General features: G+C 41.8%; 1 protein-coding gene across 4 annotated transcripts in view; it reads left to right on the plus strand.

Annotated features, from left to right (window-relative positions):
• Positions 1 to 1,045: 1,045 nt before the first annotated feature.
• Positions 1,046 to 23,053, plus strand: part of HIPK1 (homeodomain interacting protein kinase 1) — a 36,158-nt gene continuing 14,150 nt past the window's right edge. For 3 of the 4 annotated variants that reach the window (XM_053457538.1, XM_053457540.1, XM_053457541.1), the window contains exons 1-8: positions 1,047 to 1,676; positions 13,155 to 14,232; positions 16,254 to 16,377; positions 18,210 to 18,329; positions 19,986 to 20,072; positions 20,795 to 20,979; positions 21,342 to 21,504; positions 22,609 to 22,831. In XM_053457538.1, the coding sequence (XP_053313513.1) occupies positions 13,157 to 14,232; positions 16,254 to 16,377; positions 18,210 to 18,329; positions 19,986 to 20,072; positions 20,795 to 20,979; positions 21,342 to 21,504; positions 22,609 to 22,831 (1,978 nt within the window). In that variant the 5' untranslated portion in view covers positions 1,047 to 1,676; positions 13,155 to 13,156. Of the gene's footprint in view, positions 1,677 to 13,154; positions 14,233 to 16,253; positions 16,378 to 18,209; positions 18,330 to 19,985; positions 20,073 to 20,794; positions 20,980 to 21,341; positions 21,505 to 22,608; positions 22,832 to 23,053 lie in introns of all 4 variants that reach the window. The other variant, XM_053457539.1, reaches the window with a different exon arrangement.

Below are 23,053 nucleotides of genomic sequence, written 5' to 3' on the forward strand. Positions count from 1 at the left end.
AATTAACCAAGCCACTAACACCGGGAGGAGGGTTTGTGCAGGGTGCAACGGAGGTCTGAGCTGCAACAACAAAGATCTTAATTGGTTTTTCAACTCTGTGGGCCAGATGATCTCTACCAACTGGCCTCTGCTCCCCCATGACTGCAATAGTGCCCCAACACAGGGACTATCTTACAAATACTTGGACCGTTGGCAGGTATATCAACTGCAGTGGGGATCAGTTATCTCAGCCTTACGTTAAAGGGATACTCCACTCATCAAAGGCATGTTAATGAAAATGATGGCCGCGTGGCCACTTGAAATTTTTGTGGCGTCCGTTTTCCGCTTCCCAAAACTAGTTGCCATGCAGGCGATGTGTTCAAGCGAACACATACCTCTACACTAGATATACTCACCTCCAGCGCAGGCTCTTTTACAAGCAGCCAATCAGTGGCAACAAATGCTGGGCCATGGAAACGGAAGGGCTGCTTCTGCAGCAGAGCTACTACTTCTAGGTCAGGAGAGTGCTTTCGTCCCCCCCCCCCTTTATGGAGGAATGGAAATTATTATTATTAATTGCTTTATATAGCGCCATCAATTTCCGTAGCGCTGTACAATGGGTGGACAGGACATAACAAGTAGTATGTAACATAACAATTTGACTTACAGAGACAACAGGTGAGGAGGGCCCTGCTCAAACGAGTTTATAATCTAGAGATCACTTATAGAGTACTTCAATATGTATTTATTAGAGAGTGCCTTTAACCCTGAAAAATAGATGATATGGTTAATCTACACAAAAAGCTCATTTGGGTGTGAAATGTCTTTGCTATGAAGGGGTTAATGGTCGGAGTATTCAGGCCACTTTTCTTTTTAAGCTTTATAGTTTTGTATTTATGGATTGTTGGTTAAATATAAAGTTGAAGCTAACAAAAAACCGCGCGTGCACGCCGAGACATGGGCCTAACTATCATACTAGCTCCGCCCCAAGTCGTCTACGATCAATGCGCGCGACCTTCCTGCCTATCTTCTGAGAAGCTCCGCCTATTCCAGTTGCCTTCGTTGAATGACGTCTAAGGGAAAGTTCCGCTCGCTCAGGGATCCACGGTCGGATCGATTGGTTACGCCTGGCTGGGAGGCAGCTTCTTGTATAGGAGTCTGGCCGTATCTCTGGCAGAGGAAGGCTCCCGTCGCCTCTTCTGCCCCTTGTCCTCCGCAGTCGAGACTCACCCCTTCCTCATCCCCCGGAAACTTAAAGCCGCCTCTTCGGGTTCCAGTTCGTGATCCAAAGGGCTGCGTCTGGGACTCCGGAGAGCTTTCGAGGAGGCCTGGTGAACAGAGTCCGGGGGAAGGGGGAGGAGGGCAGAGGTAAGCGGAGACAGAGGTTGTGCACAGTAAATCTTGCAGTCGTAAAGAGGAGAGAATATCTACTGCCACCGGGAGGACCCTGCAGTGACCCGGGAGAGCTTTGCCGTGACGCAGTTGGGAGACTGAAGCGGATACCCGGCCGAGCAGTGAACTCCGGGGTTCTGGTTCCCCTCACCCTACCCTCAGGCCGTCCCAGGACATTTTCATCCCTTGGGGAGGAGAGGAGGCCAGGTTTGCTGCCGGGGCTTTGATGATGAGCCCGCGGTGGGGATCCGGATCCTCCCCGGCAGCTCCTCTCACCAGCGGCTGAGAATCACACCACACCAGCGGTGAGCACCTTTTATTCAATGATATACTCTAATGCCACGAATCTGCGGCCTTCCTGTTGTAGTTGGTCTATCACTCGCAGGCATTGTCCGAGAGTAATAGGAGCTGTAGTCCTGTGTTAGCACACTTTTCGCCGTATCCCTCATTGTGTATCTCACCGGAGAGATCTGCCTACCTAGGCCAGCCTTGGTTACCATTGTTTATTTTATCAAATCCTCATTGTTCCACTACAATAATATTAGGCGATTTTTCTGTTATTCTATCATTTGAGATCACTCCGCCTGCTTCTTTAAAAGACTAAATGACGTATGATGTAGGAGCATGGCTACCCAAGTATCGGTAGTATTAACATATTAAGCTCTCTAAATGTGTTTGCATTTGTCGTATAACGTACTGACGCTAATAAAATCTAATACCCTCATGTTATGCAATGATGACATCATAGAGTGACTTAAAGGGGTACAAAAATACCAGATGTTTGCGTCGGCTCAGGCGTCGGAGTCCAGCTTTAATGCTGATCCTCCGGTGATCAGGTTATGGAAAATGAGACCTTGATGTCACCACCTCCTCGCTCAAAGGTGTGATAACTAGAGGCGGAGGAGGGGTGCGTATGTAATGGTGTAACAAGTACTTTTTAGGTCGGACCTTATGAACTACTCTTAGGTTTCTCTGGCTCTGTAGGGACTGTATAAGTGGTACGTTTGTTCCTAGTAAATGAATGAAGTATGTTGAGTGTTAATTGGAGATGGCCATGGTGTGACCCGGCAGCTCTTTGTGAAGAGCAGATCTCATGATGCTTAGCTATTCATTTCACTGGCAGGTCATCATGGGATCTGTAATTCAGCAACAGCTGGAAGGCCACAATTACTCAATATCCCGCTTAAACGCATTTGTGTTGCGTACTGCGCAAGATCAACCTTACGAATTATCCATATGGAGCATCTCTATAAATCACATCTGTTTGTGTCCTTATGCTTAGTTAAGTTCGATCCCTCATATTCTCAAGTAATACCTGTTAGGTCATAGGCTGTCGTAGTCTTTCATAAAGTATTAAGGTCATTAACACTGTAAACCCCCCCCCCATTGTCACATTGCTTTCGCTCCCAGAGAGTTTCTGGAATTTCCCTGACCAGTTAATCCCTACCCTACCGTCCCTAAGTCTTCTTTAATAGTTTTTTTTTAATGTATTATCCGTCACCTTCTTCTGCACAAAACAAACTAAAGTGCGTGACTCCCGTGTCTCCTGTTTCCCACTTGTAGACTGTAAGCGTCCCATAGCACGGCAAGAGTAATATTTTGATGTAATGTTTCACTGTATGCCAGCATGTGTACTCCAGTTGTGTAGCGATGCAGAGCCCATTGGAGCTTTACAAATTCAAGTATGGAGTTGTATTGGAAATCGATGGGTGAGTGAAGTTCTATAATTTGCGTGGAGCCAGGTCCACTTGTGATTTTAGGTCTTAGACGTACTGTAAGGTGTTTACTAGTGGACATGTAGGCATTCTGTGCTTCAGAAAGTGAACATTTCTCTTCTGACAATGTTTTCAGTGGTTTAGCTTGCCTTCTGATGGGTCCTGGAATATAGTTGGGTGTTAAGGGAATGGCAGTTCCCATAGATTGTTGCAAATTACTTGCTAACCATTTTATACCTGCAGTGGCTTGAGTGCTAAATTATTAACATAGCATCCCGCCCAGCAAGGAGAATGGTGGCTCTGCACCAGCGTGCTCCCTGTAAATCCATTGTTCGTGCGTTTTGTTTTAGATATCTAGTTGGACTGAATTGGGTGTTTTTTTGTTTATTGAAAGCTTGTGTATGTAATATACTCGTGTAGGATACTAACAAAGTATTCAACAGTAGTTGGATCTGCTTTACTACAGATGTATAAGCCCACACACTTTCCAGGTTAAAATGCGAATGAATGTGCAGTATAGAACCTTGTTTGTGAATGTATAGTACTTATGGCGTGATGTCTGAGTTCTGTCATGCCTTAAGGGAGTTTTGGGCATGTGCTGATATTCTTGAGGCCTTTCCTTTCTTCTGATTAGTTCTGTCTCAGTGGGTAACTCCACAGGATACGTTACATCTTGGTCTAAACCCCCCTCCTTATTGCTTGCTATCTCTCAGCGGTTTAGTAGAAACTCTCTTGCAGCTACAATGGGTTCTGTGCAAAAAGAACGTTCTCCTTTCCTATAAAGCATCTTTTTTTTACACGTTCCCAGCCGTGGTAAGCCGGTATCGTGTGTTTTCCATAGTGTCTATATTCTACCTACTATTTTTACTCTGTTCTAGAGCTGCACAAAAAGTGGCAAAAATCAGTGGAAAACTCATGATGCTCCTTTGTAATCCTGTTAAATCTGTTATACGTCAGTGTATGACAGATCCCAGGATTGGTGGATTATTGCCACTTTTGAATGAGTTGCTGCTAATTTCTACTAGCTATTACTCAAAAAAACGGATGCATGACTTTTGCACCCAGCTTTGTTTTGTTCAGGTGATGCCAGTTCTGATATCGTGAAGGCGCTGTTGTGTTCTCCTCGCCATTCTCGTTAAACAGTATGGTAAATGTTATGGCTTATTTTCCTCCTGGAGTTTGACGTGCCCTGTGTACTGTGCAAATATGACTTGTTGCTGCTATATAATTAAGTAAAGAGTACTGCGTGAGCTCTGAAGTCTGCTTCAAAACTAGTTCTCGCTATGTGCTCTTATATTTGTGAATGCAAGCCTGATTGAAGCCCCGTGTGAGACTTGTTTATATCATCTCCGTGTGAATGTTTCTCAATTTAAAGAGCAGTCTACTCCCTAGACTTCCAATCCGTCTCACTGGAGACTTCTGTCTCATTCTCCTCCTCGCGGCTGTCTCATCTGAAACCAGGAAGAATTCATATGCTGACCAAGCGCAAGACGGTTACATGAGTCCTATTGAAGTAACTGAATCGGCAGCCAACATGAATGAATGCGCGTGATTGGATTCATTTTTAACGGGAGCTTTACTGAGCATGTGCGAGATGCGTACCGCAGTATACTTCCTGCTTTGAGGAGAGGCGGATTAACAAAAAAAACCCCAAAAAACTAAAGAAGCCATTTCCTACCCAGTTGCCGGTTTGGGATTTAGTAAATTAGCACATTCTATTCCGATGGGGGAGATTTAAAAAGCTTGGATGTTTGGTGCGCCTTGAGCGCTGAACTGGGAACCATTCCACTGAATGCCGGCACATATTTGCATGCAAGATGGGCTACGATATGCAATTAACATGAAAATAGGGCCGCTTGTATAATTTTCCACAGTCGTTGCACATAGTATAGACGTGTGTACGCCGGCGGTGTCTGGTTCCAGGCCTGTAGCACCCAAGCGCACCAGAATGTCTAGCTCTTTTCTGCTTGAGCCCAAGCACATTAGCCGAAGATGTGCAGAATTCCTGGTGAGTTTGTGGCCCTTGGAGTTTGACTCCTCTATAGTACGCATTAAGGGGGTCCCCTTCATCCAGATGTGAGAGCTTTGACCCAATAATCTTTAAATAGCTTTATGAACATACAATCAACCCCCAGTCCACCCCCCTCCCCTACGTTTGGGTTTTGTACGAATGTTTTGGCTAATAGAGATCCTGCATATATATATTTATCACCCCCACTTCCTTTGTTAACAATTTCTTCCATTTTTAAATCGTGTCCTAGCCCTTTTTGCCCTTTGTCAAAAGAACAGTAACTCCCACTGCTTGCTATTTTTTTTCTGGGCTGGAAATAGCAGGATGCAATTTAAGGCTGATCACATTACTCATAAATTTTCCGGCATAATCAGGGGGTGTGTGTTGTGTCTTCTAAGCGCTTGTTTGTTCAAGGTAGATATCAAGCTGCTGCAGCCTTGTTCCCCAGAGCCCTTGGAACTATCCAGTGCTTTCTCGTGATATTTGTGGTGCGGGATAATGTGGCATTTAAATAGAAGCTAAGTGCAGTTTAATGTTCTTCCAATGTTTGTGCCGTGTGGCTCAGCGGCAGGGTCCTGTTCCAATTCAGTTTGGGACTTCTTTTCATTCCCTTTCCTTATCGCCCTGCTTCTATCGGCGTGCATTATGAAAGTATTCGGAGGTGTTCCGTCTTTGACATTTGAACAGCTTTACACAAAATGTTCCAGTCCCTTTTATCTCCTTTGATCACTAACCCTTTGCAGGACTGTGCATTATATTCTCAGGTTTCTCCTCCCTACCCCCACCACGGTGCTGCAAGTGACTCTAAGATTGAGGAATCCCATTCTAGGCTTCTAGGAAGCACCTTGGACATGTTGGAAATTAGTTCCTTTACTTGATGGTGTGTGTGTGTATATATATATATTTATATATATATATTTATATATATATATATATATATATATATATATATATATATATATATATATATATATATCTATATCCCGCCTTCCAAGTTCTTATGATTTGTCCTAATATAACAGAGCATCCATCTGACTGATAGTATTAACCAGGACTCTGTAAGCGCTGCTTTAAAACAGGTGTCAGACTCTGTCTAGTGAACGATGAGACAAGTATTACATGATTTACCTTCAATGGTGATCTCCAAGATTGCAAGTAATTTTCATATATAAAAAAGTCATTGTATGACATTGATTAGCATCCGCATGTCTGATCCAGCAGCATTTGTTCTTGCTTATTGTATCCAGAGGTAGTTATTGCGAGCGCGTGTGTGTGTGTGTACCTGTTTGTGTGGTTGTCTTGAAGTGGTGTGATTTGTAGTCTACCAGCTGTAAGGTTACAGGATACGCAGCCTCTGCTTCCCGTAGCTGTTTATGCCGGTATACACAAAGCGTAACAGTCCATTGCACAACAAATGAATCCATATTAACTATTTTCAGCCCTTGGGGGGGGGGTGTTGGAATTAATCTCGCTCGTAGTCATTCTACTCCCCCCCCCCCCCCCTATACAAAGCAGTTTGGAATAAATGAGCTATGATGTATTACTGAAATCTTTCTAACGGCAGGATAGAAATACATGAACCGGAGAGATCACGCTACAGCGTAAAATGAGAGCATATGTGAATAATTGGGAGTGAGGCATTGATCAAAATGTTCTAGCTCCGGGACTGACTGGTGTGTGGGATATAGGAGCCGGGCAGACTTTCTGGGAGTCAGATAGGCAAGGGTGGTGGGATACCCAAACGGTTATGTGTGGTCAGTAGTGTTTGGAGGGCATGGTTGAATCTTATTCAGTGGGGGTAGGCATATTTAAGCAGCTACATTTACTGTATTGTAGGTGTGAGAGACATGGTATGTCTCTGTTGAAGGCGCCACAAACCCGATGTAGCCTGTTATATCTTCAAGTTGTGCAAGGCTTTAGTCTTCTTTTTTTTTTTTTTTTTTTTTTTTTTTTTTTTGCCCGTGGTACAACTTAGCTGTAGGTTTTTGTTTCTAGGGCAGAGGTTTAAGGAAGAATTTAGTATGCGTTTGTATCTTGCTCAACTGCAGTGTGACCCCATAGTGATGTTCTTTGTCCCTGTGGCAGGACTATAAAGGGCACAATAGCTCATTCTGGAAGAAAGGCAGAAGACTGCCTGCCCAATTTATTCATGTTAATTGTGTCTTGGCCTTTTCCGCCCAGTACAGACCCAGACTGTAGTGAAAATCCACTGTTTCCAAGTTTTAATGGCTTTTGTCATCCAGAGGGTTTAAATGGTCTTCCTGAACTAGAATCCCCCCATCATCAGCCAGGCTAGTAGTCTACAACTCTGCCCTCGGCGTCCACGAAGCAAGGGGAATCTACACCTTTTTGTTCTGGATTTGTGGTCACATGCGGCATGTTAGAATGAGAAGTGTCCCTATTTATTAATGAAATTTGGATTTTAATCCGCTGTATTTTTATTTGAACAAAAAGTTAATTCAGCTCATCTATGGGGAAACTTTTCTACTTTTGTATGCCAGACTGTTAGTAATACTATGTATGATTATTACATATTATCATAGAAATTACATGTTTCTGGTTTATCTCTGAATGCGTTATTTAGTCTAAACTGCTTAGACCCTCCCGGGTGTTCAATAAGTCAAATTTAGCAGTGGCATAATTTTCAGAGTAATGCTTTCTATTTGCTTAATTAAAAAGGAATGGCCGACAAACTGAGCAAAATCATTGCAATCGCAGTCTACAGGTTTACCCAGTTTCATATTTATTTCTATATAGGCAACTGTCTTTGGGTTTAATGTTCTCTTCTTCAGTTTATATGTAGAATACAGGAACCCCCTTGCATTTCTAGGTGCCAGTAAAGAATACATCATAAGTTCACTATGAAACAATTTAAGGTTTCCACCCAATTACCCTTTAAAATGTACTCTTGCAAGAATATTGCTTTATTTGTACAGATTACCCGGTTTCAGTTTTCGGATAAAACATTGAAAACTGTAGCAGTTTTTTTTTTTTAAGTTAAACCCAAGAAGTCTCATCTTGTGGTCTTCAAGCGGCCAAAAATGGATTTAGAAGACATGTGACGCTTCCTGTGCTACTCGTATTACTCATTGGTGGAGAGGTTGAAACCCTCCTGGAAATAAACTAAGGCCAGGTAGCCATGGTTTCTGAATCTTTAGTGAGGAACCTTAACATTGTATGTATGTGTGTGTATATATATATATATATAGATAGATAGATAGATAGATAGATAGATAGATAGGTATATATATATATAGATATATATATCTATATATATTCTTTTTTTCTCTCTAAATGCAATGACCACCCCCTCCCCCAGGCATTTGTTTGGCCAGACTTATCTCCTGCTTACCCGTACGTACGCATTCTATACCAGCCGCCAGTCAGCTTGTGCAAAAGTTCCAGGCGTGTGAGTGTCTTCCTACCAGTGATTTTATTTTATTTTTTTTTCGTCCCTTTTTTCAGGTAAAGAATACATATTAACCTACTGACAAAATACATCGATTGGTGGGGCTTCATTGGAGAGTCCATTTCACTGTAGAGTCTTTCAGAGTAGCCCCAGGCAATAACAAAAACAGGGCACACTTCAAATTAGGTCCTATGAAAAAAAGATAGCCATGTAGTCTCTAAAAAGTACTTCCAATGTTAGGCGCCAGCAATAACCTTTCTAGAAGCCGTGGATCTTTTGGTTCTGGGATTTGTCATGGTCTGACCTTTTGCATTTCATTGTTTTAGAACAATGCAATAAGATAAGGACTTAGTCTGCACCAGATAATACCCCTCTGTTTGAAGTTCAAATGAATACAGAAGTTTTTATTTTATTTTATTAACGCTGATCAATTTTATAAAGTACTGCTTAGTTTCTAATTTAATTTTCAGCTTTGACAAAGGATAGTATAGTTCGCGAGTCCTCCAGCAGGGTGCTTGAAAAAGCCTTCAAAGCACTTTTAGTGCAGTTGCTCGAGAAGGATATCTGGTGTCACGTGTAGCTTTTTATGATTTTGCTCCACAGTGTGAAAACTAATTGATCGTCCGTCGGATCAATATGACTGTGGACTGTGTGAATACCATTTGCTCGTACACATACTATATACTCTGAAAAGAGCCACTTGCACAACGATGTTCAATCTGATATAGCTGTGCTTAACCAGATCATCAGTACTATGTGTTTGTAACATTTAAAAGCATTTTTGACAGTTGTGATTTCTCCTGGTGGTGCAGATCTGAAGATGTTGCATCATGTTGCGTGATGTCATAAGTGGCCAAGCTTGGGGTGCACATCTGTGCAGAGGTGCAGTGCGTTGTTTACTCATCTCACTTGCAGTTTCTTGGTGTGGAAAGATGTGGTATATAGATGACTATGGTGTTTTGGATAAAGAAGGCAGCCAATTGCGTAGAACTGAGCGGTGTCAACTTGATCCCTACAATGCCTTGCAATTACATTGGAAGAAGAGGCATCTAAAGCGTATGTAACTTTGTTTTCTGCGTTAAAAAGCAAACTTTGATTAAAGACTGAATTTCCTCTTTGGTTAATAAAAATATTTTATTATAACATGGCCTTTTTGCACCGTAGACTTGGTGAGTTGTCCTCTGATTTTTTTTTCTAGTGTCAGATATTTGTTTAGGCCAGGGGCATAACTAGAAACCACGGGGCCCTGGTGCAAAAATTCTCCCCGGGCCCCCCAACTTCAGTTAGTCTGTGCCTCCTTTGCACTCTCAACATACAACATATTTAAACACACAAATTGCACACACTTGCTCACAAACGCACACTCCATCTCACCCCACTTTTGTTACTGTTAATCGCAGTCTCCAAACCCCTCAACAACCAGTTCTCTAATCAAGTGTCATTTTGCACTTAATATGGACATGGATGGATAGTGCGTGGGTTTCCTTTATGTGATTAAACATTCAAGGGGAAAGTAAAAAAAAAAAAAAAACAGATCAGGTTTATTTTTCAAAAAATATTATATGTATTATAGTATGACCTAGTGGAACTTTTCAAATATTGTGTACCATTCACTTATCCCAAGTCTGTGTTCTGTAGTATACAAACACTACAGATATTGGACATCGCATCTGCCAGCACAAATATTGTCTTTTTTTTGAAGCGGCAACCAGCTGTTTTCCGCTGTAGGTAAATCAATTTGAAGTTGTTCAGCCTGAGCTTTGTGCTACCAAGCCGAATCCACAATGTAAAGGTCAAAATTTAAATTCTTAATGTAACAAAGTAGCCTTTTTTTGTCCCAATCAACAAATGCATATAGAAGTACTTTAATATACATTCTTTAACCTGTAAAAAAAAAATAAAAAAAATACTTGCCTTCAGGAGAAGCTGCAGCACATCTCCATGGCCCTGTTTTTGCACATTAGCTGCTTAAAGTAGGTAGGTGCTTCTATTGAAATGAATTGGAGTGCTTTTGGAGAATGCTTGCTGGAGGCCTATGAAACTCTTTGCAAGTACACATCTCCGGCAAGCTAAATGACGGCATGGGGAAAACCATTATTTAAAGGGACCCCCACTTTAATGCGTAAGACAGCTTGAGTGCCCCTTTAAGTATACTTGTAGGGTGTGCTGTCATAGGGAAGTGACCGTCCCTGCTAAATTCTGCTTCTGTTTTTGCCAGGGAAACTATAGTAAGAGTCCTAAACCCGTAGTTGTAGCGAGCTGGTATGACCACTGAAAACAAAAGTAGACCGGTTTGCAGAGCCGTAAGGTTATTTAAGGGTTTTTATGTTAGCAGATTGTTTTGTAGCTAAAATGTCCCAGAGAGTCCTAATCATGAAGAATGCGGATTAGTGCACTTCAGTGTGCATTCTGTACTACTTACAAAACAAAGAGAACAAGAGTTCACCTTTTTACCGCTGGAAGGAAAGCACTTCCATCGAAACGAACGGGGGCACTTTGTGCAAATGCATGGAGGGGGGGTCTCATTAGATCCCGTGGCACTCTCAGGCAAGGCAGTTCTGGAGCTGGCTGGCCGTGAGGATCACTGGTGTGCTGGCAAGCAGGAGAAGCGTTCAACACTTTTCCTGCAAGCCTAGCAGCTGGGCTGAGGAAACCATTCGAATGTCTACACGGTGTCTTGACATATATCTCAATTGATCCTGAGCATGGTAGGACTTCTAGGAGTGGTTTAACCAAGCCATAGGTCTCTGTGTAAAATATGTGACAATGAGCCCTCCTCACTAGATCCTTTAGCACTGCATTCCCACTGCAGGCTTTTTCCCCCCCAGAAGCCCCGATTCCGATTATTAAACCGAATGTCATAAGCTGCCGTGCTATTTATATTAACGAACACCCGTCTCATGGACGCCAGTGTTGGCTTGGATGGGGTGCATGTTAATTCTCTAACCTCCAACTGCATGTTTCCATTCATACTGTAAGGAGTAGATGTTTTCTAGTAATACCAGAAAAAGGTGTCTGTGTTTATATATTGTTTCCTTAAATATCCATGCATTTTTTTCCATACAATTCTGTTCAGCTCCCATAGCACGCCAGTTACAAATTTCCAGTTCTGCCGCTAACACATGGCACCAGTTGGAAGTTGTTATGATTATTTTCCATCTAATCTCTGGCCTGCAGGCTGTCTGTAAACAAGAACGCTTAGGTATACAATAACAACGCATCATGGAAAGAAATATGAATTTTCCCAATAATCGTGTTTAGCAGGTTACACTTTTTCCGCGGTAACGCGTTTGGAAAGTCTAAGGGTGGTGGCGCATCACAGCCTCAACGTGTCTCCCGTCTAAATTTGGTTTAAAATCTCCTGTATGGCTAGCTGATGGTTGTATGTTTTAGTATTTGATTCGTACACCAGGAGAGTATTGTAGGAAACACGGCTTTGGTGTATCTATTTTAATAATCTCAAATTCTGCAGCAAGATACAATATTACATGATTTTGGGGGAAAAAGCTTTAGATTTCCGCACAAATATCACTCTGGATCTTGTGGTGCTGTATTTACGTTTTTATGGTCTTCAGTTCAGTTAATTTAGCCTTATAAGAAATCTTATAGTCAGGAATATTAAAATATCAAGGCTTCTTTTTCATTTGTAGCCATAATCTTGATAAAGATTTTCATATATGGATATCAAATATGTAGCATCATTTTCCCACCAAGCCAGAGCTTCCAAGGTACCTAACAAAAGCAAACAGCTCCAGATCCTTAGTTTATTAGACAATGTAGTTATACATAGCTGCCGTAAGGCCTATTGTTATATTTAAAAAACAAAGTTAAGTTCCCCATACATTAAGTTATTTACTAGGGAAGATCCAGGTCAGTTATGCATTAGGTGTGGTTGAGAAGAAATAATTGGTGGCCTGAATCAGCTCTGTGTTGCTTTTGGTGTTATAAGGAACCATATTTTGTGATGAAGGATTAAAGAATGTCCATCGAATAGCATCATAGGAGAGGTGTCCTAACGCCAGCTCTGTGCAGATACGGAGTGGAAAATATTACTGTGGCATCTCCCCAAAATGATGTGACCTAATTCTGCATTTCATGTTGATTCTGTACAGGGAGGTTCTATGCCAGAGATTCCCTTTGTGTGCTCGGCTCCCCATACTTCCATTTTTAGAAAGCGTCTTCATCTTGAGAGCATTTTAGTTGACGTAGATTTCAGGCCAAGGCGAAATGTCATTCCCTGGGAGGTCAGCAGCAGTATAAATTCTTTTATGCCCCTAGGGAGCTTCTGTTTTGAAAAATAAACATAAACCCTTCCATGCTGGGATTTTGTTTTGAGGAATCGGATGTCTTGCAGCATTGCCCAGACAGTTTCCCCCTCCTCCTAAGTCGCAGCTAAGCCATAAACGTGGAAAGGCATTGTAATGTCAAAAACAAGGGTGAATACAATTAACGCGCAGCTAGGCTTCTCTCCGGTTTCACAATAGGACATTTTTTTTTTTCGAGATGGAAAGCTGATCATCTCTGCTACTTATTAAATTAAATGCTTCAAACTCCCAACTGCTGTCACTGTGATGTGACAAAAACTTATATTTGTGTGACGTCTGATATGCAGCCGTAGGTTTATACATTTTTTTTCTTCTTTTTCCAGGTATGGCATCACAGCTGCAGGTGTTTTCCCCTCCTTCAGTATCATCCAGTGCCTTCTGCAGTGCTAAGAAACTCAAAGTCGAGCCTTCCGGCTGGGATGTTACGGGACACGGTAATAACAAGTATTACAGGCACAGCAAAAACATCCCGGTCACCCAAGGACACGTCGCAAGTTCTTCTCACCAGGTAGCTGGTTTTGGTTTGTCTGCCTATGAACCCAGCCTCCTGATCCCAGCCACTGCGGCAGATCACATTGTGGTAACTGCAGCCGACAGCACAGGTGGTGGCCCTACCACCTCCTTCCAGAGCAGTCAGATTCTCAGCCACCGAAGTAACCTTTCTTTACTGGAACCTTATCAAAAATGTGGACTGAAAAGAAAAGGTGAGGAGGTGGACAGCAACGGTAGCGTGCAGATAATTGATGAACGGCCACCTCTGATGCTCCAAAACAGAGCCGCAGTGGGTGCTGCTGCCACGACCAGCACTATAAGCACTAAAAGCAGCAGTTCTAATGGCGAGGGTGACTATCAGCTTGTTCAGCATGAAATCTTGTGTTCTATGACCAACAGCTATGAAGTCTTGGAGTTTTTGGGCCGGGGAACATTTGGTCAGGTGGCAAAGTGCTGGAAGCGGAGCACCAAGGAAATTGTAGCAATTAAGATCCTAAAAAACCACCCTTCATATGCCAGACAAGGTCAAATTGAGGTCAGCATCCTCTCCCGCCTTAGCAGTGAGAATGCAGATGAATACAACTTTGTACGTTCCTACGAGTGCTTCCAGCACAAAAATCACACATGCCTTGTTTTCGAAATGCTGGAGCAGAACCTGTATGATTTTCTTAAGCAGAATAAATTCAGTCCCCTGCCTCTTAAATACATCAGGCCCATCCTGCAGCAAGTTGCTACTGCCCTATTGAAACTCAAAAGCCTTGGACTAATTCATGCCGATCTGAAACCTGAGAACATCATGCTGGTAGACCCTGTGCGTCAGCCCTATAGGGTGAAAGTGATCGACTTTGGATCTGCCAGCCACGTGTCAAAAGCAGTCTGTTCAACCTATTTGCAGTCTCGCTATTACAGGTAAGACTTTTTTTTTTGTTTTAGGATTATTTAAGGATGCACCGAAATATCGGTGGCCGAAAATGGTATTATGGGCAAAACGCAAAAAAAAAGAAAGTAAATAATTGTCCGCAGGGGCCCGCTGCTTACCTATGCGTTGCTCACGCACACAGTGGGAGCTACGTCTCTTGTTCCACCCAGCGCAGGAAACCCAGCGGAGTCTTTTTCTTTGGGGGGGGTCATTTAATTTTCAGTGCATCCCTAGATTTATTACACTTTAATGATTCCTGTGGATTACGTAAGCATCATTTACTGAAACATCAAGTTTTTTTTCTCTGAGACATACTGACCTGGTGGTGGCGTAGCACATTTCTCCTGTGCATGTTTACTTCCAAGGGCACACAATTTTTACATTCAACAGCAACTGAAAAGAGAATGAGTGGTGTAATGGTTATTTTGTACCTGATTAACATCCAGTTGGTAATTTTGGAGGGAAATGCTAATTTTAGAGCTATGGCCATCTATATTTTGTTCCGGTCATTTACTACTTTACTTTACTCATAGACTTTAATTAAAGGAACACAGTATCAAACTGTTTTTAAAACTTTTTTTAACCCACCTTCAAGTAGCCATAGCCAGCATCTTGTAGCCCCAGTTAACAGTGAGTTGCAGCAGTGATTAGGCCTCCCTACCTTCTCAGTCACGTTACTGTGTGAAACTCTATGCAGACCATATTCTGGCACGCTAGGTGTTCCAATAGCTACAAGGAAGCTTTATCTTTTTGAAAGACTTGTCGCTGGTTCTTCAGATGGTCTATAAGAACAACTATTCAACACAGAGGTCTCCCAGCCGTGTCGGCACCTAAGTTTTGCGCTGGACTGTAACTCGTCTGCATTTTGCTCTCCTCTGACCTCCTCTTTGCATCTTCACTCCCTTTAGTGACGTTCGGTCTGCTATAATTAAAATAGTTGCTATGCTTCATAGTCACTGAGCTATCGCAATTCTTGCACCACAAGTATGATTTTGTTGGCTTTTTGGTTGCTGATCTCTGAAGTTCAAGGTGGCTTATTCCTCAAGAATACACCGTAAAGATGGATTTCTTTGGGCGTGCTTTGTTTTGTAGAGAGACCACATTTTTCTTATTGAATTAAGTATGTGTTATAAAGGGCCAAACCTGGTGAGATTCACCAGCAAGAAAAGCTGAGAGGGCATGCATAAAAAACCTTGTTTGATAAGGGATAATTCCCTAACCTTTTCGCCATACACAATTGCGGGGCGAAGTTGGCCCTGGCTGCAGACACAGACTTTCAGGGTTTATCGTTCTGGCTTGTGACAGACAACCTGCTGCACATGTATGTTAGCATGACATATGGTCTTACTAGCAAAGGGGTTATTTGATTTCCCTGCCCCCCCCTTGTTCTTGGCACTAGGATAAGGGGTGACCAAAGAGTTGCCGTGGTAACTATCTCACTAGTGAACATGTGTTTAGTACTGTTTGGTGTGTGTGTAACAGATGGTTCTTCACAGATAATTCACCAGTTGCTAGTGTTTGGTATCTAGGTGCCGTCATGCAGAACGTCCGCGTCACTGTGCGTGTGTGCTGACCACTTATAGAAGCTTTCGTTACTTAATAAGTCGCTGGGTTTCTCCGTTTCTGTGTGAGATTTTGCTAGTACCTTCGCCATGTGCAGTGGAGTTGCTGTGAACGGTAAAAGCACACATGAACGCTTGCGTGCAGTCGGTTTATTCACCAGAGCCTAAAACCCAATGTGCACCAATGCTCAGCCATCTTTAAAATACTGAATTACACCACAACCTTCCAGCCACGGAGTATTCAGTGATATCGGAGTACGTGGTGAATATTTAACCTGCTCCGTCTCGGAGAGGTCAACCACATGCTGTTAAATATTCAATTCTAAATGCAGGGGGGACAGGTACAATGTGTCATTAACTGTATGTATCACAGCTAAAGCCCCCACATTGCTTTGCCTAGTTTATTATTTATTATAATTATATATATTTCTTTCTGAATTCTCCATCAGAGCTCCTGAAATTATCCTGGGGTTGCAGTTTTGTGAAGCTATCGATATGTGGTCCCTTGGATGCGTCATCGCAGAGTTGTTCCTAGGATGGCCGCTGTACCCCGGCGCTTCTGAGTATGATCAGGTAAGTCCTGCTGGTGTCAGTAACACGTTTCTGATATGACTCTCGATAGAGCAATACTTTGCATTGGAAAATATATAGATTCTGTATCTTTTCAGGTCTTTATGGTGGCGGTCTTGGAGAGATCGTAGCCCTCAGCCCTTCACCTGGCAGTCATATCAAATTTTTATTATTTAATAATTTGGCTAGCCAGGTAGCTCAAAATTTTAATGCTGCACCGCCATTTGCCTTTGTAGAAATCTCATGGTGCTGCCACAACCACAAGGTATTCTGGGTAGGCGCATGCAAATAAGGTCAATAAAATGTGTTGGACAAGACTTATATAGAAACTAAGAGCCAGTCACTGTGTATTTGTGTCCTTGCTGGCCCTCTCTCTAATTTCCATTGATACACAATGGGCTTCATTGTACTTTTTGTGTGCATCTTACATTGTGTGAGAAGGCTCACTGAAACCTTTTTTTATTCCGTTCGTATAATGTGATTGTGTTGGTATAGGTGGTTAACCCCCAATAACTTTACTGTTCTTCTGGGTAGTCCTTGGTGTCCTTGGCTCAAGTGAAAAGGACATCAGTACACCAACGTTTTTAATGACCACAAAAAAGTCTGAGATATAGTGCAGCTTAAGTTTTTTTTTTAAACTAATATATATATTTTTTTTTATTGTACGATATCTTTAAAAATTACCGACGACAAAAAGTTGATATCTCCTGAGGGTTTTGGCCAAAGCCTTTTATGTGTTGACAGGCATGTTTCATGTGACACTGGTAAGTCCAGGTGCAGACGTTATTCTTGTCTCTACTCTGAAATGTGAAATTGCCTTCTAATTCTGAGAAAATAAGCGTATGCCCCACTCCCAGCATTCTCAGAAGTAGGTGGGGGTCCTTTGAATTCTGGTTCTCCCTTCTATATGAATGCTTTTTATGGTTTCAATAGATCCTGCCAGCAGTTTGACAGGTGCCAGTCAAAGCTATTTTTTTTTAAGTAAATCTAAGCCTAATATATCCATAAATCTGGTTAATTACTGAAGCTGCTGCCTCGTCAACCCATTTACTCTGTACATAATGAGCTTTTTGGCAGGTTGACACAAAGGGTGGGTGCGGCTAACATTTCGGTGACAGGGAGTTATCTTAGATGACTTCTAGATTAAAAAAGAAAGAAAGCAACCAACCATCTTAATGCCATATTGCATTGCTGAGCAGTCTGTTTTTTTTATTTATTATAACCTAGTCCTAGACTAATCATATATTACACTGTTTAGTTTAATAATGTTTCTTGCCTCCTTTTTTCATTTTTTTTCTCATCTTCAATAGTATAGCACAGTAGAATTTCTTTTCCAGGTGCTTGTACTGAGTTGCATCCATTGGACGGCCATGTTTTTTTCTCCGTTTTATTTGTTTAATGTAATTGGGAAATGTCTCTTTTCTTTAGGCATCTGCGGACCTGCCAGAACCAGCCCTCTGTGTTTTACAAAGTGAATTGGGTTGTCTGTTGCACAGCCTTAATCACAAGCCTCAGCATAGTAATTTTACAGAGGAAATATGCTGGCTTTCAGTAGTTAAAAATAAATGGCTGTCATGCTGGGTGGTTTCCTTTGACTGAAAAGCTGTGTATTCTGAGAATCGTATGCATAATGAGGTTAGGCTGTTTTTTTGTGTTTTTTTTTTTTCTTTCTAAACGCAGATCCAAAATCGGCCTTCCTCAGGGAGTAAGTGGTTAACGTTGACTTTGTTGGTTTGAGTGAAGCCTGAAACCCGAATAAATTATTACTGTTTAACACCCTCCTGTGGATGTGTTACCTGACCCTGTGAAACTGACGTGTCCCATGTTTCTTTCAGATCCGGTACATATCTCAGACCCAAGGTCTTCCCGCAGAGTACCTTCTTAGTGCTGGAACAAAAACATCTAGATTTTTCAATCGGGATCCGGAACTTGGATATCCTTTATGGAGGCTAAAGGTTAGAATACTGTTCTGGTAACAGCCTGGCATTAGCATTGTTTTTTTTTTTTCTTTTTGTACAAAATGTTCTTTTTATGTCGCATGAATATGGAAAACCACACGGCTTTTTGAGGGTAGGGCAGAGCGTAACGTCTCTAGAAACCTAGGTGAACCGTGTCACCTAACAGTGCCACCCCCACCGACTCGTGCAGATGTCTTATCTATATGGCTTCTGGGCAGGGCAGCAGGAAGAGAATTGTTCTTTTTTTCTTTTAAAAATGCTCCATTTGTTAGTTTTCATGAAAACAAAGTTTTTCCCCCTTATTTAAAATACGTATGCTAACGGCCCCTTGACCAAGTCTACTAAAGGTGATCATCACACTGTTCACACCTCGCCATATGGATCGGAGCTAGAGAACATGTTAAGAAATACGCCGTTTTAATCTTGGAACCCACATATCCAGTATATTGTATATGACATGTTAAATTTGCCAAGTAGTCTGTCAAAGAAGGGACGCAAACAAATTCTCCCCACCTCTGACACAGCAGGGTTCGTTTTTAATCTTCTTCCAGTTTAATTTTAGTTGTATGTTTAAACTTCCTCCAAAAACAGGCATAGGTTATGGGGTTTTTTTTGGGGGGAAGAGGGACTGGAATTGTTACCAGAATACATTGAAAAACCTTTCTTGATTAATTGTGCCTTTTTATTATACATTTTGTCTTTGTTACACTGGGAGGGGTGAAGTAATTATTGGAAAAAGATTTTGGCATGTGGGATGGTGGAGCTTGTTGCATTCCAGTAGAACATTTGGAAAATTGCTTTGTTTGACAGTGTCCTTAATTAAGTTAGCCAAAAGGAAATGTTTTTTTTTTTTAATTTTAAATTAATAATTAACGGCTTATCTCCCTCGTGTGCATCATCGCTGTTCATAATTACGATTGTTTGTACGTTGTTAATGAAAGCACCTTGGTAACAACTGACCATTAAATCCTCTCTCCGAGCGTCATCCTCCGGAATCCGCTAAGCTTTTTTTTCAGCTTCGCATATATCTCTAAGCATACATTGTATGCATATCCTCCCTTTTATCATGGTCCATCTGCTCCGCAAAAAGCACCACTTTGCCCTGGCTTGACAGATATGTGTTGACCCTCAACAGTCTTTTTATGCCTCTAAAAGAAAACACTCTCCAGATGTGCTTTTTCTTCAAATAACAATCACTCATCTCCTGTTCATTTTCTCTGAAGTGGCTTTCATGGAGTAATTGTTATCCTAGGGAAATATTTTACCATATCGAATAGCTACCTACGTCTGACGCCAGTAACCTCTTTGTTTGTGTTAGATGGACTTCTACCAGTAGGAAATAACCAGGATCACTGATAAAGTGGCATGTATATATATACACAGTCAGAAACCGTATTGGAAGTATTAATGTGGCTTATAAACTTCTTGTAGAATGTAAAGCAAAAAAGACCTGTCATTCTGGTCCTTGATCTCATAAAAACAAACTTTTTTAGGCTTTGTCTTCTTTTGTGTCACATGGTAATTTTAATGGAAGGAGACAAAATGGTGCGTTTAGTTACAAAGTGAATTTAGCAGAGCAGGGGTAACAGTACCTATACTCTTTATGCATGCTTAAAATAACAGTGCTTGCTTTATTCTCTTTTTTTGTTACAGACACCAGAGGAGCATGAAATAGAAACTGGTATAAAATCGAAGGAGGCACGAAAGTACATCTTCAATTGCTTAGATGATATGGCTCAGGTGAGATTAAAGTGCGAATGACGGGGAGCTCTCCAGGCACTTGATTGTCCTGGTTACAGTTCTTCTCAAGTCAGCCCTGACCTCTGTGTCCGATGGTGCAGTTGTTATATTTCCTTGTTTTCTTTTTGTTTTTTGTTTTTTTTTTTGGGGGGGGGCATTCTGTTGAGGTCAGGTGAGTTGACTATGTTGTCCCCAAAGAATCTATGACCCTGGCACTGTACAACACTAGCCTGCTGACTCTTGTCAAGGTGAGCGGTACCCATTGTGGGGAGGCTGTGATTATTGGAGCTGAATTGAGTTATAAGTTGGCTGAGTGGGTTTTTTAAAAATTAATTTCAGGCATCAGTGAAGCAAGCAGTGTTTGCATCGGTTATGGGCCTCATTCAGCTAAATGAGTGGCGTTAATGCTCTAAATGCATTTATACCTAGTAGTAACGTTCAGAATTTAACCTTGCTAGTGGCTGTCCAGCACGATGGCACGTTTACCTTCTATAAGCAGATACATTACATTAATTCATAGATCTTGGGGACAAGCACCATCACAGGTGCCGTCCTTACCACAGCAGAACCAGTAAGCGTTTAATTGCAGAGGGCAACCTTGTTCTACAGTGTAAGCCTTGAAACCTTACAGCGCTCTCTGCCAAGTGGCTTTATGTCCAGTTTCCCTTGCAAGTTATAACTTTGCTTCTTACTTACACTGGTTGTGTCCTTTTATCATCTAGGTGAATATTTCTACAGATCTAGAGGGTACCGATATGTTGGCAGAGAAGGCAGATCGAAGGGAGTTTATAGACTTGCTGAAGAAAATGTTAACTATTGATGCCGATAAGAGAATAACACCCCTGAAAACCTTGAACCATCCTTTTGTCACAATGAATCACTTGCTGGATTTCCCGCACAGCAACCAGTGAGTATTTTTACTTCTTATTCCAGGACACCATTTAGCTTTGTAACATATTCTGGAAAGACTGACAGATATGCTGAAAAATGATGACTTTCTGATTTTCTCTAAGGTTTACCAGCGTTTCAGCTGACTAATTGTACATCCTGCTTTAAGCAAAGCAATAAGGGGCCATTTCTTTAATGACTGCTTGGCAACGCGGCTTATGCAGTGGCTGTACACTTATAGGAAAACATTCCAGCCCTATTTGTAATGTAAAATGACTACCTATAATTATTTGAATCAAAATGATCATATATAACATTGAATCAGTTTTTTTTTTCGCATTGCTCCCATACCTGACTCTTTTCTTTCCCTGTTCCAAACAGTGTAAAGTCCTGCTTTCAAAATATGGAAATTTGCAAGAGGAGAAGCAATATGTATGATACAGTAAATCAGATCAAAAGTCCATTTACCACCCATGTCGCTCCCAACACAAGCACAAACCTGACCATGAGCTTCAACAATCAACTGAACACTGTGCACAATCAGGTATGGAAGGGAAACTTTTATGATGGACAAGAACTTGGCTGCCAGTCTGCTTTTGTTCTTGCCTCTTGTTTGATAAGTTTTTATAATTGTAGCAGTGCCAAGAATGTAGTGAGCAAGTTCCTTGTGTACATGCGCACTGTGTCTATACTATTGCATAGAAGTTTAATGTGTTACCATACTGAGTTAATAACCCAACTCAAAATAAGATTGCTTTCCTTGGCCACTTATCCCTTGACATCAAGCTTCCATTGCAGTTCTAGACAACAGACCCCTGCGTTTTATAATTGTCTATCTCACTGTCCCCGTGCCTTCTGTTCTAGAATTAAACCCAGTGGGAAGCTTATAAAAGTTTCCTTCTCAGCCGCCTTGACTCACTGAGGCAAGTAAAATTATCTTGTCGGATCTGTGTGCGTAAAAAAACCAGCAAACCGATCCTTCAGCATTCCTGAAAGTTTCCTAAACATCCCATGTCACTTGAACATGAGCCCATCTGTAAATCTCAATATCCATTTAGTAGAATAACAGGCCGGGCAAGAACTGGACACATTTTAATACCGTTTGGCTGGCTTCTCAAGCAATTTCACTTCAATGGAAATTTCCTACTTCCTAGCAACCCACAATAACATGATGTGCTTAGTAATTGTCAACTATCCTGTGACGTGTGCAGAGGAACCCGTTGGGGAAGGACCATCTGCTATTAAAGAACCTGAAAGACGGTCCCCCCCCCCTCAAATGTTGGGTCTGAAAAGTAGCTCTGAATCCATGTATTATTACTCAAGCCAGTGACTGCTACTGGCCTACATGAGCTCATTCTCTCTTCTGTATTAATTATGTACTACCGCTTTCTGATCTTCGCTTAGTTAATCTCCATTTGCAGCACATGAGAGGAATGGAGAAGACATCAAAGTGAATTTTGTCCCGTTAACCTCTAGGGTGCCACAATCAGGACTATTGTGTATAGGCCTTTATATTGTGTATATGTATATATAATCATGCCTCTAAGTGTGTATATATATATATATATATATATATATATATATATACACACATACACAAAACAGTCCAATGTGTTTACTTTGTGTATATATATATTTTTTTTTGTAGGCTAGTGTGCTGGCTTCCGGTTCATCTGCGGCTTCTTCCCTTTCCTTGGCCGGCTCAGATGTCTCGCTACTTAACTATCAGTCTGCGCTTTACCCGCCGTCTGCTGCCCCGGTGACTGGGGTCACACAGCAGACTGTGTCTCTGCAGCCTGGAGCTACTCAGCTGTGCGCCCAAACCGATCCATTCCAGCAAACCTTCATCGTCTGCCCTCCGCCGTTTCAAGGTAAACTTTCTTCAGCTTTAGGCACCTTGTGAAGACGGGTATTACACTGGAAACATCTCCCGTATAAGGCATCTAAGACTACCATAACTTACAGAATCAGTTTATATTTTCCTTTGTAAGCCCTTCATCCCTAAAACTGCCGGGCTAACAAGTTCTTCTATTACTGGAATATGTTCTCCCGTGATTTTGTATTGCGATCCTGAATGTGAACTCAACACCATC

This window comes from Spea bombifrons, chromosome 2 (assembly GCF_027358695.1).
Source record: "Spea bombifrons isolate aSpeBom1 chromosome 2, aSpeBom1.2.pri, whole genome shotgun sequence".
NCBI classification, from domain to species: Eukaryota; Metazoa; Chordata; class Amphibia; order Anura; family Pelobatidae; genus Spea; species Spea bombifrons.